Consider the following 19,305-nt stretch of genomic DNA (forward strand, 5'->3'; position numbering starts at 1 on the left):
AATATGTATTTTTACATTTTATTTTTATATGTTTTTGATATGTTTTAAAACTCTTACGCTGGTAAAAGTAGGCTATGGACCTGCTTTTACCAGGCGCAAGAGTTTTAAGGACATTCGCTGGGCAAGAGATGGGCAAATAGCCCAATCGCTGTCATGGGAATATCCTTCTCCCCGAGATGTGTGCCGAAAACCAACTTTAGCGATACCTTCCCGGGTCCATACACAGTCCGTACGGACTCGGGGAGGCCGGAACTTCAAGGCCAATGTAAATCAAGCCGGGTTTTTTCCTACCATAGAAGAGTAATCAAGAAGGCCCTGCTACCTCTGGAGGGTCCAAGACCCACGTAGCGATGGCTTCAATGGGGGTGGGAGGGGTGAGTGCGGGGAGGAAGGGGGTCTCTGGAGGCAGAGCTTCCCCTGTTAGCTTGTGTCTGGTTGCTCTGTACTGAGTAGTTCAGCCCATCAATAAAATCCGGCCAGGTGTCTGCTGATCTTTCCCAACTGTCCCACCAATACAGACTGGCCAGGTGTCTGCCATTGGGGAACCAGAAAGAAAATCATGTCTTACAACGTAAAAGCAGCTGCAAATCGGCAGTCTAAACGGGTACTGGACCCCTGAGGCACTACTCCTTTTTCTTTACAACAGTTCTGTGATATAAGCTGGCTGTCACTGTGTCTATGTTATGAGGCACTTTAATGCAGTTCAGCCAGCAGCAACATCGGGTTATACTGCATTTATAGATCTAAATGGTCTGAGTCTTGACCTGACCCAACTTGCTGTGGGCACTGTGATGTGAGCTGTTGCTGGATTCACTTCTGACCCACTAAATGCACACCTTAGTGATGACATCAATAGCATTGACGCTATACTCAGATTGAAATGGAGACATATAATGGCATCATTGCAACAACAAAAACAACTTGCATTTATATAGTGTCTTTAAAGTAGTAAAACATCACAAGCTTCACAGGAGTGGTATCAATCAAAACTTGACACTGAGACATATAAGGGGTAAGGGAATACTAAGTCAAGTGACCAAAAGCTTGGTCAGCGGTAGATTTTAAGGAGCATCTTAAAGGAGGAGAGAGAGGTAGAGAAGCAGCGGTTTAGGGAGGGAATTCCAGAGCTTAGCGCTGAGGCAGTTGAAGGCACAGCCACTAATGGTGGCGTGATGAAAATCTGGGTTGCGCAAGAGGCCAGAATTGGAGGATATCTGGGAGGGTTGTAGGGCTGGAGGAGATTAGAGATAGTGAGGCCATGGAGGGATGTGAATACAAGAATGACAAGTTTTAAAATCGAGGTGCTGCTGGAGCGGGAGCCGGTGTCAGTCAGTGAGCCAAGGGGTGATGGGTGACCGGGACTTGGTGCGAGTTAGGATACAGGCAGTAGAGTTTGGATGAGCTCAAGTTTATGGAGGGTGCAAGGTGCAAGGCCAGCAATGAGAGCATTGGAATAGTCGAGTCTAGAGGTAACACTGCACTTATGGGGCCCAAGTTTCCACACGATAAAAAATGGGCGCCCCTCCGAGCTGGGTGCCCGTTTTTCACGCCTAAAACGGCACCTAAAAAAAAAACGCAATTCTGGAGCGTTCTGCAGCTCCTTGTCTGTTTGGCGTGGCGCCCCGGGGCGGCGGAGCCTACACTCGCGCCGATTTTGTAAGTGGGAGGGGGCAGGTACTATTTAAATTAGATTTTTTCCTGCCGGCAACGCTGCGCGTGCGCGTTGAAGCGTTCGCGCATGCTCAGTGTGAAAAAAACATTGGCACTCGGCCATTTTTGTAGTTCTTTGTAGCTGTTTAATTTTTGAACATTTTTTTAATAAAAGCACATTGCCATCAGCACATCAGCACTTGCAGCCTTCTCACTGTCTCCTTCCCCCCCCCCCGCGGGAAGAACGGGCGCCTCCTCTCCCCTCCCCCCCCCGCGGGAAGAACGGGCGCCTCCCCCCCCCGCGGGAAAGAATGGGCGCCTCCTCTCCCCTCCCCCCCCCCCCGCGGGCAGAACGGGCGCCCCCCCCCCCGCGGGAAAGAACGGGCGCCTCCCTCCCCCCGCGGGAAAGAATGGGCGCCTCTTCTCCCCTCCCCCCCCCCCGCGGGCAGAACGGGCGTCTTCCCCCCCCCCACCCGCGGGAAGAACGGGCGCCTCAGGCTGACTGCAGAATTCTCTGTGCCTGAAGCACTTTCACACAAGTAGGAAGATGGTTTACTTAATCTTTTCTTTGCTTATAAATGTTTATTCAGGTTGAATTTATTTGTATAATATTTGTAGAAGTATAAATAAGGATTTATTGTAGAATTTAATGAGTTCCCTTCCCCCCCCCACTCCCCCCCCACCTCGTTCTGGACGCCTAATTTGTAACCTGCGCCTGATTTTTTAATGTGTAGAACAGGTTTCTTCAGTTCTACAAAAATCTTCACTTGCTCCATTCTACTTTAGTTTGGAGTACGTTTTCACTGTGGAAACTTTCAAATCAGGCGTCAGTGGCCGGACACGCCCCCTTTTGAAGAAAAAATTCTGTTCCAAAGTAGAACTGTTCTACCTGACTAGAACTGCAGAAAAAAAAATTTGGAGAATTGCGATTTCTAAGATAGTCCGTTCTCCACCAGTTGCTCCTAAAAATCAGGCGTAAATCATGTGGAAACTTGGGCCCTTAGTGTCAGTGGTAGAGCTCAATGGTAGCACTGTCATCTCTGAGTTAAAAGGTGTGGGTTTATGTCCCGCTCCAGAGATTTGAGCATGAAATCTAGGCTGATACTCCAGTGCAGTATTAAGGGAATGCTGTACTATCGGAGTTGCCATTTTTCATATGAGACGTTAAACCAAGTCCCCGTCTGCCCTCTCAGGTAGGCGTAAAAGATCCCATGGCACAATTTCGAAGAAGAACAGAGGAGTTCTCCTCGATGGCCTGGCTAATATTTATCCTTCAATCAACATCATTAAAACTGATTATCTGGTCATTATCACATTGCTGTTTGTGGGAGTTTGCTGTGCGCAAGTTGGCTGCTGTATTTCCTACATTACAACAGTGACTACACTTCAAAATTATTTCATTGGCTGTAAAGTGCTTTGGGATGTCAACTCCTGATGACTTTCATTTCTTTCTCATGTGCAGAAAATGAGTCTCTGTATTGCTCAATTAGCATCAGTGGTGGTTGATGTGTTCTAACAAACAGGTTAAAGCAAGGTCTGGGGGTTGGTGAAGCACCGATCTCCTGAAACTGATTTGCCACCTATTGTCCTAATTTTCTGATTTTGTGTTTTTTTTTTCCTTTCTCAGACGTATTAAAGAAGTTTAATCCAAATATCTATGGCTTTGCCACTGGAACTGGAAAATGGAAAAGTAGATTCAATGTGGCTGTTGCAGGGGCAAAGGCCAAGTGAGTACTCGTTGGGTGGAGGGAATTTTTAACTTTGGCCCACAATGGGCTTTAAGTCGGCATTGCATTCATCACGCTCGCCCAAAGCCACAGTTGGTTAGGGCATGCCAATTTTAGATTCATGCTTCATTTACCGGTGATCTGCAGCATTCCTTCAGGAACCGACGGTTCGGCTGCTCCATGCCCAGTACAACTGGAAGCAGCAAGCGCATTTGTATATTAAAATTGGGTGCAAGATCCCTCCTGGAGCGAAGGCAGCCGAGAAACTTTCTTTGAAGTTCTTGCTCCTGCAGGAATCCAGGCCTGTGGGATTCCAAATCCACCATTCTGCAGGCTAGAGTTGCCAACCGATGGAAGGGTCGTGGATTTTCAGCCCGATATTCCCAGCTGTTGCAGCCATCAACCTGACTGGTTCAAATATTGACCAAGAATATAAAAGGGAGGTGGTTTCTCATCGTAATTTTATAACTTGTTTTTTTTCCCCCCTTTCTGTAGTGATATGCCAAAGCAGGCTCATACCCTGATTCAGCTGATGAAGAACAGTTCAGTAAGTGACCGTGGTGAGATACAGGACTGTAGGTGTTTTGCTGTTGTTCAGTACTGTCACCTAGAGGACTGCAGAGGAACAGACTGACCATAATCCCAAGCAGTTTTGACTCCCGGAATGTCTGAGATGGGATGTAACACTGGAGTGGCAGCCACAGTGATCCCATATTGAACAATCGCAGACTCCCCTAATTTCTGAATTTTATCTACTAAGTGGACCATTTCAGGTTTGGACGTGTCTGTTCTGAATTCTTCTGGGTCCTAACACTTCTGATCTGATACTTCTGACCTGCCCCACTCTTAGAATCATAGAATGATACAGCACAGGAGGAGGCCATTCAGTCCATCGAGCTTGTGCCAGCTCTTTGAAAGAGCTATCCAATTAGTCCCTTTTCCCACAGGCCTGCAAGATTTTCCCCTTCAAATATTGACCTGATTCCCTTTTGAAAGACATTATTGAACACTCTTTCGGGTCTGAGTCAAAGTACATTTGTATGGACATTAGTTAGGTAAGGACTGGATTGAACTTGGCAGTGACCCCACATCCCTTTTGATGAATAGCTTACCGATGCTGGTGAGGCTCACACATAAAGAATGGTTGGGTGGGGGCAGGTAACTAGGAGGCAAGCACGATTGCACCAGCAAAGAGCCATAATTTTCAAGGGAGTCTATTATAAAGATGTGATAACGGCACACTTAGATAACAGCAACGGGATTAAACAAAGTCAACATGGATTTATGAAAGGAAAATCATGTTTGACAAACCTACTGGAGTTTTTGAGAATGTAACTGATAGAATAGATAAAGGGGAACCAGTGGATGCAGTGTATTTGGATTTTCAGAAGGCCTTTGATAAAGTCCCACATAAGAGGTTAGTGTGCAAAATTAAAGCATATAGGATTGGGGGTAATGTATTGGCATGGATTGAAAATTGGTTAACTGACAGGAAACAGAGAGTAGGAATAAATGGGTCTTTTTTGGGGTGGCGGGCAGTGACTAGTGGGGTACCACAGGGATCAGTACTTGGGCCCTAGCTATTCACAATATATATAAATGATTTGGATGAGGGAACCAAATGTAATATTTCCAAGTTTTCTGATGACACAACACTAGATGGGGTTGTGAGGAGAATGCAAAGACACTGCAAGGAGATTTAGATAGGTTGAATGAGTGGGCAAACACATGGCAGATGCAGTATAATGTGGATAAATGTGAAGTTATCCACTTTGGTAGGAAAAATATAAGGACAAAGTATTATTTAAATGGTGGTGGCTTGGGAAGTGTCGATGTACAGAGGGACCTGGGTGTCCTTGTACATCAGTCATTGAAAGCAAATATGCAGGTGCAGCAAGCAGTTAGGAAGGCAAATGATATGTTGGCCTTCATTGCAAGAGGATTTTCATACAGGAGCAAGGGTGTCCTACTACAGTTATACAGGGCCTTGGTGAGACTGCACCTGGAATATTGTGTGCAGTTTTGGTCTCCTTACCTAAGAAAGGATATACTTGGCATAGAGGGAGTGCAGCAAAGGTTCACCAGACTGATTCCTAGAATGGCAGAACTGTCGTATGAGGAGAGATTGGGTCGACTAGGTCTGTATTCACTAGAGTTTAGAAGAATGAGAGGGTCTCATTGAAACGTATAAAATTCTGACTGGGTTGGATAGACTGGATGCGGGGAGGATGTTTCCCCTGGCTGGGAAGTCTAGAACAAGGGGTCACAGTCTCAGGATACGGGGTAAGAAATTTAGGACTGAGATGAGGAGAAATTTTTTCACTCACAGGGTGGTGAACCTGTGGAGTTCTCTACCACAGAAGGCTGTGGAGGCCAAGTCACTGAATATATTTAAGAGGGAGATAGATAGATTTCTAGAAACAAAAGGCATCAAGGGGTATGGGGAAAAAGCAGGAATATGGTGTTGAGAGAGGATCGGCCATGATCATATTGAATGGCGGTGCAGGCTCGAAGGGCCGAATGGTCTACTACTGCTCCTATTTTCTATGTTTCGATGTTTCTTTGTAAGAGAGGAGGGTAAAGAATTGATGAGGAGAAAAAGTTCCCCTGTTGAAAGAATGTTGAATGGAGATGAGAAAGCCTAGAACTGTTAGTGGGAGAGAAAAATAACATTTCAATAAAAACGGTAATTTTTTTTGTATAGGAAATCAATTTCGAGCAGGACTGGAAAGTAATCACCCTTCTCATCGGAGCCAATGACCTCTGCGAGTACTGTATGAATAAGGTGGAGCTTTCATTCTCATTTCAATTTTTATTCAATATGATTACTTGTTCTATTTTATGTTTAAAACGACCCATGGGCCAGAGAATTCTCCTTACCAAATGAGTTAGGTGTTAGCATTCCTGCCTCTGAGCAAGACAAGTGGAGACTAGAGCACAGTCTCTAATTACTGGGTTGACATCCAGTGGGATACTTACATTCGGACAGAGTGGCCACTGGCTCAGTGGTAGTACTCCCGCCTCTGAGTCAGAAGGGTAGGGTTCAGGCCCCACTCCACTCAGTCCTGGTGAGTGTCGGTTCTGAATACTAGGTTGATACCTAGTGAGTGGACTTGTGCCCAATGGACGTGGGTGCCTGCCCTCCCTCTCTAATCGTAAAGCACGGCTCTTCAACTTTGATTGTAGCCCACCTAAGAGAAGGTACTCGTAAGATAAAAACCATGGGGAAGGCGATGGGAAACCACCTCAGCTGCTCTGTCCTATAAGTAGCTCCAGAATTTCATGTGTGAGACTTGAGTTCACACCTGCCCCAGGGCAGAACACAACGGACAGGCTTTACTGACAGCCCAGTGTTTTGGCTGCCACCAAGTGCCTCATTTTCTGCTCTGCATCCATAGGAGTGGTGATGGCTTAGCTTCTCCTGTGGCTAGTTTGGGGTTGTGTTCTCTCTGTGCACTGTTTTTATCATTTTGTTTCTGACAACTATTTAGCACAGGCATTAACCTATTTTAAATGAAGCAGATTAACCTCTGCAGTTATTTGCACTGTGAAAATGCTCTGATTGGCTCTCCATTATCATATGACTTGATTGCTGATTGGTCCCCTTGGAGGATAAGCCACACACTGAAGTTTCTCTGGAATGCGTAATTGGAACCACCCAGCCCAAGTTTTGCAAAGTGTAATTCAAGCCATTCTGACTTCAGAATCCAGAGAGGATAGAGCTCCACCAACCCAGCAAAAGCCTCCCAAGTTCCTGACCCCATCCCAGGCCGTGCATGCCTCCCCAGTGGAAGTTCCTGACACCACCAGCCCAAGTTCATCCCTCCTCCCCCACCAGCCCCAAGTTGCTGACCTTACACCCGCCGCCCCGCCGCTCCTCCCATTCCCCCCCCCCACGCCATAGATGGGGCATTGTGCGTGGGTCACGGATTGTTAACAGGTTTATTGGATATGAAGTGAATAGTGACAGTGTCATGACTTCCGGATTTCATCCACTCCAATGATGTTTCTTGTAACACATGCACCAAGCTTTCCGAGAAATCGGATGTGGGTGTAAAGAGGGTTGGAAGAACGTGATACATCTTCCCTGAGTTCTCCCTCTTCCCGTCTCTCTCTTTCTCTCTCTCTGTGTCCCCACCCCGTCTCGCTCTTTCTCTTCCCCCGTGTATCTCTCTCTCTACCCCCCTCCTGTGTCTCTCTCCCTCTCCCCCCCACCCCGAGTCTCTCACTCTCCACCCCGTGTCTCTCTCATTCTCCACCCCATGTCTCTCTCTCTCTCCCCCCCCGCACCGTCTCTCTCTCTCTCTCTCTGTCCCCACCCCATCTTGCTCTTTCTCTTCCCCCATGTCTCTCTCTCTCTACCCCCCTCCCGTGTCTCTCTCTCTCTACCCCCCAACCCCCGCCCCTCCGTGTCTCTGCCGCTTTTGCCACTCTCTCTCTCTCCCCGCAACTATGTCTCTTCCCCCCATGTCTCTCTCTCTCTCTCTCTCTCTCCCCCCTTGCCCTGTATCTCTCTCTCCCCCCCGCCCATCTCTCTCTCCCACCCCATGTCTCTCACTCTCCTCCTATGTCTCCCTCTCTCCCCCCCGTCCGTGTCTCTCTCTCTACCCTCCCATGTCTCTCTCCACCCACCCCTCATGTGTCTCTCCCTCTTCCCCCCCATGTCTCTCGCTCTCGCTCTCTCTCTCTCTCTCTCCCTCCGTGTCTCTCTCACCCCCTCTCTCCCCACCACACCCCTCCCAGTGTCTCTCCCACCCATGTCTCTCTCTCTCTCCCCTGCCGGTGTTTCCCTCTCCAACCCCCGTGTCTCTCTCTCTTTCTCCCCCCCTACGCCCCCCCCCCCCACAGTGCGCCGTGTTTCCCTCTCGCTCTCTCTCTCTTCTGCCTGTGACTCTCTCTCTCCTCCCCCCCATGTCTCTCACTCTCCCCCCCCCCCACCCCGCCCATGTCTCTCTCTCTCTCCCCCCCGCTCCCAGTGTCTCTCTCTCCATTCCCCCATGTGTCTCTCTCTGTCCCCCCATGTCTCTCGCTCTCTCTCCCCCCACCGCACCCCGCCCTCCTCGCCGGCCACCTGCCGCCTCTCTCTCTGCCACTACCTCTGATGTTTTTTCCCCACAGAAGGCCACGAAAATGATCCAACTAATGCAAAAGCTGAAAATGTTTCAGCAGCGGACTCCATGCGGACCCGTCGGAAGATCAGCAGCACTTCGTTGCGGGGCCCCACTTCCGGTTACGATTTCGGGTCTGAGGAAACATAGAAACATAGAAAATAGGTGCAGGAGTAGGCCATTTGGCCCTTCGAGCCTACACCACCATTCAATAAGATCACGGCTGATCATTCCCTCAGTACCCCTTTCCTGCTTTCTCTCCATACCCCTTGATCCCTTGAACCGTAAGGGCCATATCTAACTCCCTCGTGAATATATCCAATGAACTGGCATCAACAACTCTCTGCGGTAGGGGATTCCACAGGTTAACAACTCTCTGAGTGAAGCAGTTTCTCCTCATCTCAGCTCTAAATGGCTTACCCCTTATCCTTAGACTATGTCCCCTGGTTCTGGACTTCCCCAGCATCAGGAACATTCTTCCTGCATCTAACCTGTCCAGTCCCGTCAGAATTTTATATGTTTCTATGAGATCCCCTCTCATCCATCTAAACTCCATTGAATACAGGCCCAGTCAATCCAGTCTCTCCTCATATGTAAGTCCTGCCATCCCAGGAATCAGTCTGGTGAACCTTCGCTGCACTCCCTCAATAGCAAGAATGTCCTTCCTCAGATTAGGAGATCAAAACTGAACACAATATTCCAGGTGAGGCCTCACCAAGGCCCTGTACAACTGCAGTAAGACCTCCCTGCTCCTATACTCAAATCCCCTAGCTATGAAGGCCAACATACCATTTGCCTTCTTCACAGCCTGCTGTACCTGCATGCCAACTTTCAATGACTGATGTACCATGAACCCAGGTCTCGTTGCACCTCCCCTTTTCCTAATCTGCTGCCATTCAGATAATATTCTGCCTTTGTGTTTTTGCCCCAAAAGTAGATAACCTCACATTTCTCCACATTATACTGCATCTGTCATGCATTTGCCCACTCACCTAACCTGTCCAAGTCATCCTGCAGCCTTTTAGCATCCACCTCACAGCTCACACCACCATCCAGCTTAGTGTCATCTACAAACTTGGAGATATTACACTCAATTCCTTCATTTAAATCATTAATGTATATTGTAAAGAGCTGGTGTCCCAGCACTGAGCCCTGCGGCACCCCACTAGTCACTGCCTGCCATTGTGAAAAGGACTCGTTTATCCCGACTCTCTGCTTCCTGTCTGCCAACCATTTCTTTATCCACATCAATACGTTACCCCCTACACCATGTGCTTTAATTTTGCACACCAATCTCTTGTGTTGGACCTTGTCAAAAGCCTTTTGAAAGTCCAAATACACCACATCCACTGGTTCTCCCATATCCACTCTAATAGTTACTTCCTCAAAAAATTCCAGAAGATTTGTCAAGCATGATTTCCCTTTCATAAATCCATGCTGACTTGGACCGATCCTGTCACTGCTTTCCAAATGCGCTGCTATTTCATCTTTAATAATTGATTCCAACATTTTCCCCACTGCTGATGTCAGGCTAACCAGTCTATAATTACCCGTTTTCTCTCTCCCTCCTTTTTTAAAAAGTGGTGTTACATTAGCTACCCTCCAGTCCATAAGAACAGATCCCGAGTCGATAGACTGTTGGAAAATGATCACCAATGCATCCACTATTTCTAGGGCCACTTCCTTAAGTACTCTGGGATGCAGACTATCAGGCCTCAGGGATTAATCGGCCTTCAATCCCATCAATTTCCCTAACACAATTTCCTGCCTAATAAGGATTTCCTTCAGTTCCTCCTTCTCACTCGACCCTCGGTCCCCTAGTATTTCCAGAAGGTTATTTGTGTCTTCCTTTGTGAAGACAGAACCAAAGTATTTTTTTAACTGGTCTGTCATTTCTTTGTTCCCCATTATAAATTCACCTGAATGTGACTGCAAAGGACCTACGTTTGTCTTCACTAATCTTTTTCTCTTCACATATCTATGGAAGCTTTTGCAGTCAGTTTTTATGTTCCCGGCAAGCTTCCTTTTGTACTCTATTTTCCCCCTCCCAATTAAACCCTTTGTCCTTCTCTGCTGAATTATAAAACTCTACCAGTCCTCAGATTTGTTGCTTTTGCTGGCCAATTTATATGCATCTTCCTTGGATTTAACACTATCCTTAATTTCCCTTGTTAGCCACGGTTGAGCCACCTTCCCCCTTTTATTTTTACTCCAGACAGGGATGTACAATTGATGAAGTTCATCCATGTAATCTTTAAATGTTTGCCATTGCCTGTCCACCGTCAACCTTTTAAGTATCATTTGCCAGTCTATTCTAGCCAATTCACGTCTCATACCATCGAAGTTACCTTTCCTTAAGTTCAGGACCCTAGTCCCTGAATTAACTGTGACACTCTCCATCTTAATAAAGATTTCTACCATATTATGGTCACTCTTCCCCAATGGGCCTCGCACAACAAAGAGTCTGCGCATGCGCGAGAGGCATCGGGGGCAGAGTCCAGAGGACACAGGCGCAGGAAAAACACAGTGCAAATAGTCACTCTGGCATTTAAATAGCATAGACAGGAACCCATGCAAACCCATTAACAGACTAGTGCACAGAGGGAATTAAGTCCATTTATATTCACTGGCGAGAGAAATTGTTACTCACTTCTGGTTTTCCAATAACCACTTTGGAATAACCAGTACTGGATTAGTGACAACAACTCTCAACAGAAACCTGCCCTTTAGACCACCTGACAGAAACACATGCACATTTAAAAATATTCCCTTGAGTCCTGCCTTTAGGAATTCCATTCACTTTTCTCCATTTATTTTGGTACCAATTGATAAGTGGATAAAATCAAATCTTGCAGAGCAATCATTTTGTTATTCCTACTCATCAGTCTGCTCGGTCTGCAGGTTTCCTCTTCCATTTCCTTCCCACAATTTGGAGGTCTGTAATACCCTGAACTAATATAATAAGCTTTCTTTTTAACTTTGAGTTCCAACCATATTGAATGTTGTTGCCTTTTCTTGTCTGCATCAACCCTCTCTACAGCATGTATTCTCTCTTTTACCAATATTGCCGCTTCGCCTACTTTATTCCTCTTAAATATAACCGAATATATTTATTTTCTATTCTTCTCCGGTTTGCAGTCAGGTTTCTGTTAATGCTGTTAAGTCTAGATCTTTATGTAAAAGAATGGCTTCCAGTTTATTTCCTTCACTCTGCACATTGCAATCAGTGCATCTAAACCTTTAATTTTTGCTTTTTATCAACTTTACTCCTTTTCCCATGATTGTTTTTCTATCTGAGCTACTCTCCACCTTTACTTCAATCTCTTTCCCGTTTATAACTGGTCCACTTGATTTAAGCTACATCAGGCCATCATGTAGAGTTAAAAACTATCAGGATGGTACAGATATCTGATTACTCTTGTCTCATAAGATGTTTTATAATTTCTTTTCTCTTTGGACTTCCCAAATGCCATACACAGTACCCCAGCTGTGAAGGAGAGCAAATGATCTGTTCCAGATCACTATTAACATAGAAGCTTGTGGCTAAAAATTCGGGTGCGCCGCGTTTGGGAGCGGTAATACTTGCAAGGCTTTGCGGCAGGTACAGAAACCTCACCTCTCGTGAGAAATTGGGGTTACCGTCCCAAAAGGAAGTGGAGCGCCAAATCAAGCGCTCCACTTCCTTTCTGGGGCGATAGCGGGACGGACTCTCAGCAGCGCTACACATTGGGCCACGTAGCGCTGTCGCGTAGGAGGGGCTTTTCCCTTAATTAAAGGGCAGGGCCCAAGCTGCATGCTCTGCATTAATGAAAGGGGCCTACCTGGACCACCGGGGAGCGGGGTTGCTGCACGATCAGCCCGGCATTTGAGCAGAGTGTCAGGCTGAACAATCGCGGCACGGAACCCACATCCAAAGCGGCAATGCGGTACACAAGAAAACTGGCCATTTTGTTACGAACAGCAGTCCACCTCCTCTTTAACTTTCACCCTGCCGGCCGCCCAGTACACGTCCCGTGAGTTGTCGCTGTCTTCGCCCAGTGAAGCTTCAGGGGGTGATACCCAAATTAGGGCCCAGGGCGTTATCTGGGCGCTGTGCACGGCGATGATGTCACGATCTCTGGGCGCAGAAGATAGGGACGCAACGCCGTAGCGCCGGTGCTAAACTCTTGTCGAATTTAGTGGGAGTTGTTAGTGGCACCACGCCCAGTTGCAAAATCGTTTGCGTCGCGTTAGCGGCCCCCGGAGGCACTAACGGTAGGCACAAATGGCCCAAATTTTTCCTCCAAAGACTTGCATTTATAGAGAGCCTTTCACGACCTCAGGATGTCCTTAAGAGCATCAGAGTCAATAAAGTACCGTATATACTCGCGTATCATGCGACTTTTGAAGACCTAAATTGTAACCTAAATTTGGGGGGTAGCATGATACGCGAGATACAAAATTTGCGGGTGTGAAGTGCTGGCCAAGATTCGGCTGTTAGGCTGTTAAGCAGACCGTATCCATTTACGGTAAGTCAAATAGTACATATGTATATCAAGTAAAGATGATTTTGATAAAACTGCTGTTTTACTTGCTGATACACACGTAACGTTTACGCTTTCCAAATCAGCTTTCCAAACAACCGTAAAATGTGTCTTTTCATGCCCTGTAGTTTTGATAAAAATACTTTTCTCGCCGACTTTATTAACGGTTGAGTTTGATGGCATATCAAAATTCACGGGTGTCTCATCCATGTTTCCAATGCACGATAACTTATAACTGTTAGCTTTGCGATGTTTGATTACAAATGTTTGAAAACTAGTCACTTTTTCTTCTAATTCTTTTGGGAGTTTCTGTGCAATTTATGTTTTTCTTCTTAACACAAAGTCATGTCTTTTCATGAACCGCGTACACCATCCGGGACTTGCAGTAAACACACGAATGCCCATTTTTCTTACTTCTCGTAAAGCATACAGTCTTATTTTAGATCGTGACCCGCGATTTGCGCATTTATAGGAAGGAGTTTCCTTCAATTTTTCTTTTTGTTTTCTCCAGTTTCGGTCACAGCTTTCTCCGACACCAAACAGCTTTGCAGCTTTAACGTTGTTGCTTTGTTCCGCTTGTTACGTGTTGGGTACTTGTTAAACTTGTTTGAAAGCCTAGCCTAGTGTCATCTGGTATCTCAAAAAAGTGACTCGCATGATACATGAGATATATGATAAAATCATGTTTTGGGGCCGAAAATTTAGGGGTCGCATGATACGTGAGATCGTAGGATACGCAAGTATATACGGTACTTTTGAAGTGTAATCACTGTTGTAAATTGGAAAACGCAGCAGCCAATTTGCACGTAGCAAGGTGATACTGCAATGTGATAAATGACCAGATAATCTGTTTTTAGGTGTTGTTTGAGGGACAAGTATTGGCCAGGACACCAGGGGAACTCACCTGTGCCATGAGAGGACAGATGCCTCAAAGTGGCAGCTGGGAGGACACAAGAACATCACTAGTGTTCTTTCCTTGCCAATGGGAAGATAGCAGAGCTCCTCTCTCCTTCCTTCTGTTGAGATGTTTCAGATCGCAAGATGGGTTCAGAGAAAGAAGTCACTTCTGCCCATTTGATCTCATCCTTCCAGAGTATTATCCTCCCATCTTCCCATTGTAGCACCTAGTTTTACTGCAGTAAGTCCAGTGTTGTGCCTCAGTCACAGGCAACTCCTTCTAGTTGTTGAATACACTCTATGTAAAAAAACACTGGCTGATATTTGTGCTAAACTTTCCCATGATAAAAGCTGAACCTGCACCCTCATATTTTGTTTTATTCAAGTATCCTCTATATAAGGTTTTTCTGTTTAAGAAATCACTGGTATAAAGCTGTCTTGGATTTAACTGTTAATTTACTTCTTGAAGTGCCAATGGGCTCATAATTAACGGCATTTAATGTACAAGTACAAAGTACCTACCAATTCTAAAATCAAGCCATTGTTAAAGAAACCTTTTGTGAGGGGGTGACCTATTAATTGGGTTGCCTGAAACAGACATATAGACCACATGCTTTTCACATCAGAATCTTCCCACTCAAGAAAGGGGGAAAAGGAATCTGAAATTCCTACCGTCTCCATTTTTAGAAAAATGTTTAACGTAAGTAAAAAAATAAAAGCAGGGCTTCCTAAACACTTTTTCAGTAAGTTTATCAGCTGGAGAAATTTCAATCCCTAGGTGACCAAAGAAAAGAATGAAACAGGCACAGCTGCAATGAGGAAAAATTGACCCTGGTGAAGGTTAAAAAGAACTATTACAAAAATATCACAAAAAGCATGGAGGTTTGCTAGTGGGTGCCAGGAGCTGAAAGTATATTGAAACTGAGGGCCAAGTCTGTATGGAAAAACCAGAGCTCCAGCTCAGAACAGTGGGAGAGAGTTGTGATTGGAGTTTGGAATTATATTTTCCATGAATCTTTGCTTTGTATCTGTATATGCTAAAATTGGCACAACTTCAAAGAACAGCATCCATAAACTCAATTCCATCTGTTCTACATTTACTTCACACCAGTTCTGGGCGGTCTTTCTTGATGGGACATTCTTTTCACCGCATTGAAATGAGATTCTCATTTATAATGGAACCTAATTATCCCACTTTTGATTATCCGTAAAAAAAAACTGCATGGAAGCTGGGGTTAGTTTTGCATAAATCAGCTAAAATGCAATTGACTGTTTTTAATTGAACTTTTACAGACCCCGGGTTCTTGATTCAGCAGGGTTAGATCCTAATTCAAAGTTGATCAATTCAAAAATTATTAGATTATTCATAGAATCCTAGAATCAGAGGGCTAGATTTTCCACTTTTGTGCTTATCGCCCAAAAATGGGCGTTATGTCAGGTGTGGGCAGTAAAAAAGCATTTTCAGATCGCCGGCTTCTCGCCCATTCTCAAATCACCTAGTCTCCATTTTTGAAAATGGGTGTTACCGCGAGCGATATGAAATGGGTGGTAGTGTTAAATCTCACTGACCTTCTGCCGTAAAGTGTGGCCGTCCTTAGCAACGGCATGGCAACGCTCGATTTCCGTGATTCAGGAGGTCAAGGGTCATCATGACATGCGCAGAAGAGGAGACAGAGAGAGAGGGAGCTCAGAGGGACTGAAGGTGTGTGTGGCTGTGGTGTGTGCTTGGCTGGCTGTTGTGGGAGGCATGAGGGAAATTCACCAGCAGCAAAAAGCCTACTAAGCACCAAGAACATAGCTGGCAGCAAGTTTTTGTTAAACAAATAGGATATAACATGGAAGGGATGGTGGAGGCCCTGGAGCTGTTAGCCAGGAACACTGGTGGCAGGGGGCTCCCAGTGGTCCTGGACCGTGGCACTGCACCCCAAGCTGCCGCACCCCGATTGCCAACCACACAAGAGCCAGCAGCAACATCTTGCTTTTGGTTCGGAGCACCTTCCCACCTCAGGACCGTCCTCTGCTGTATCTGTCCAAGCAGCGTTTTGGCTGTCATCCCCACCCCCCATGAAGCATCACCTGAGGAGCTCCTTGGCCAGGTGACTTGGAGTCAGGAGGGGAAGGGGAAGGGGTAGAGGTGGGGAGGAGAAGCGGGGGGTGGTGGGGGAGGAAAGAGTTGGTTTGTACAGAAATACTGATGATTTCAGACTAATGTTCGGTTTAAATGTTTTTTATTTAACAAAACCTTGTAGCGGTTGGCTTAGGTAGTTGCACCGTTACACGCTGGTGATTCCTTAAAATCAAAGGGTATAATTACACTTAACTTGAACTTTAATTGACACCAAGGTGATGCCCAGCAGTGTGTCAGCCTTGTAAATAACACCAACGTTCTTTCAGACAAAGCGATCATTGATGAGCTCCTGACATCAGGCTCTTGCAGCTATCATGCCACTACAGGCCCTTTCATGTGGTCTACAGGTGGGTGGGGGCATGGCTTCAGTGTAGGCCTGATTGTCTGGGCCTATGTCAGCGTCCGCCTCCTCGTCCTCCTCTTCGTCGCTCTGGTGAGGTGGACTGTCAGACTCATCAGGCAATTCTTGTCCCCACCTGATAGCCAAGTTGTGCAGCATGGGGCACACCACCACGAATTGAGCTACCTGCTCAGGGTGGTATTGGAGCTCGCCTCCTGAGTGGTCCAGGCATCTAAAGCATTGGTTACGCATTCCAAAGGTTTTCTCCACGATATTGTGAGTTGCTCTGTGGCTCTTGTTGTATCGCCTCTCGGCTTGGGTGTGGGTGTCATGCAGGGGAGTCATCAGCCAGGTGGCGAGACCATATCCTTTGTCACCAAGCATCCAGCATTGATCTTTGGCTGATTGTTAAACAAGTCAGATACAGTGCTCTCACGCAGGATGTGAGCATCATGGATGCTGCCCGGAAATTGAGCATTCACTGCCAGTATAATTTGCTGGACATTCAGGGAGTGGAATCCTTTGCGGTTCCTGAAAACCTCTGCATCCTGAAAAGATGCGCGCATCACGATGTGCGTACAGTCTATTGCTCCCTGCACCTTGGGGAAGTTTGCAATTCTGGAGAATCCTGGAGCCCTCTCACTCTATGCCTCCCTGTTCATAGAGAAGCTGATCAAGTCCCTCCTGCGTGCGTACAGGGCTTCAGTGACCTGTCTAATGCAGCGATGTGTGGCATGCTGAGAAAGTCCGCAAATGTCTCCAGTTGTGGTCTGAAAAGAACCCGAGGTGTAGAACGACAGTGCCGCGTTGACTTTGACCTCGACAGACAGTGCAGTACTGATGGTGCTGGCAGGCTGCAGATCTGCCCTTATCATCTGGCATACCTCAGTGATAATCTCTTTGTGGAAGCGCAATCTCTGAAGGCAGGTGGTGTCAGGCAAGTTGAGGTAAGAATGTTTCTCATTGTACTTGCGGGGGGTGTAACATCTGATCCTCCTCATCAGTCTGGCACATCTTACATTGGGCACATAATGCAGTGGAGCGTACCTTTGGCGATTTCGAGTCTGCTGCATGTAATTGGTCATCAAGCGAGGGTGAGAAAGGACAGACCCCATTGCAGTAGCTCTGTTTTCCACCGATTGGTCACAAAGAATGAATGTCCCGACGACGACATCTATTAAATTCCAATCGATCATAGTATGGTCAAGATGCTTGTAGAGATGTTTTCAAGGGGCCAAGCTATCTTAGATCTGGTCCTGTGTAATGAGACAGGAATAATAAACGATCTCCAAGTAAAAGATCCTCTCGGAATGGGTGATCACAGTATAGTTGAATTTGTAATACAGATTGAGGGTGAGGGCATGAGGGATGAGGGCAGAGTTGGCTAAAGTAGACTGGGAACACAGACTAAATGGTGGCACAATTGAGGAACAGTGGAGGACTTTTAAGGAGCTCTTTCATAGTGCTCAACAAAAATATATTCCAGTGAAAAAGAAGAACGGTCAGAGAAGGGATAACCAGCCGTGGATAACCAAGGAAATAAAGGAGAGTATCAAATTAAAAACCAATGCATATAAGGTGGCAAAGGTTAGTGGAAAACTAGAAGATTGGGAAAATTTTAAACGACAGCAAAGAATGACTAAGAAAGCAATAAAGAAAGGAAAGATAGATTACGAAAGGAAACTTGCGCAAAACATAAAAACAGATAGTAAAAGCTTTTACCGATATATAAAATGGAAAAGAGTGACTAAAGTAATGTTGGTCCCTTAGAAGATGAGAAGGGGGATTTAATAATGGGAAATGTGGAAATGGCTGAGACCTTAAACAATTATTTTGCTTCGGTCTTCACAGTGGAAGACACAAAAACCATGTCAAAAATTGCTGGTCACGGGAATGTGGGAAGGGAGGACCTTGAGATAATCACTATCACTAGGGGGGTAGTGCTGGACAGGCTAATAGGACTCAAGGTAGACAAGTCCCCTGGTCCTGATGAAATGCATCCCAGGGTATTAAAAGAGATGGCAGAAGTTATAGCAGATGCATTCGTTATAATCTACCAAAATTCTCTGGACTCTGGGGAGGTACCAGCGGATTGGAAAGCAGCTAATGTAACGTCTCTGTTTAAAAAAGGGGGCAGACCAAAGGCAGGTAACTATAGGCCGGTTAGTTTAACATCTGTAGTGGGGAAAATGCTTGAAGCCAACATTAAGGAAGAAATAGCAGGACATCTAGATAGGAATAGTGCAATCAAGCAGACGCAACATGGATTCATGAAGGGGAAATCACGTTTAACTAATTTACTGAAATTCTTTGAGGATATAACGAGCATGGTGGATAGAGGTGTACCGATGGATGTGGTGTATTTAGATTTCCAAAAGGCATTTGATAAGGTGCCACACAAAAGAGTACTGCAGAAGATAGAGGTACGTGGAGTCAGAGGAAATGTATTAGCATGGATAGAAAATTGGCTGGCGAACAGAAAGCAGAGAGTCGGGATAAATGGGTCCTTTTCGGGTTGGAAATCGGTAGTTAGTGGTGTGCCACAGGGATCGGTGCTGGGACCACAACTGTTTACAATATACATAGATGACCTGGAAGAGGGGACAGAGTGTAGTGTAACAAAATTTGCAGATGACACAAAGATTAGTGGGAAAGCGGGTTGTGTAGAGGACACAGAGAGGCTGCAAAGAGATTTAGATAGGTTAAGCGAATGGGCTAAGGTTTGGCTGATGGAATACAATGTCGGAAAATGTGAGGTCATCCACCTTGGAAAAAAAAACAGTAAAAGGGAATATTATTTGAATGGGGAGAAGTTACAACATGCTGCGGTGCAGAGGGACCTGGGGGTCCTTGTGCATGAATCCCAAAAAGTTAGTTTGCATGTGCAGCAGGTAATCAGGAAGGCGAATGGAATGTTGGCCTTCATTGCGAG

The 19,305-nt window shown here is 46.0% G+C and overlaps 1 protein-coding gene across 1 annotated transcript in view; it reads left to right on the forward strand.

Annotated features, from left to right (window-relative positions):
- The window catches only part of plb1 (phospholipase B1), a 326,472-nt gene that overhangs the window by 256,087 nt on the left and 51,080 nt on the right, over nt 1-19,305 (forward strand). Inside the window, exons 53-55 of the mRNA XM_070884250.1 lie at nt 3,278-3,377; nt 3,873-3,924; nt 6,082-6,162. Of these exons, the coding sequence (XP_070740351.1) occupies nt 3,278-3,377; nt 3,873-3,924; nt 6,082-6,162 (233 nt within the window). The remainder of the gene's footprint in view (nt 1-3,277; nt 3,378-3,872; nt 3,925-6,081; nt 6,163-19,305) is intronic.

This window comes from Pristiophorus japonicus, chromosome 7 (genome assembly GCF_044704955.1).
Source record: "Pristiophorus japonicus isolate sPriJap1 chromosome 7, sPriJap1.hap1, whole genome shotgun sequence".
NCBI classification, from domain to species: Eukaryota; Metazoa; Chordata; class Chondrichthyes; family Pristiophoridae; genus Pristiophorus; species Pristiophorus japonicus.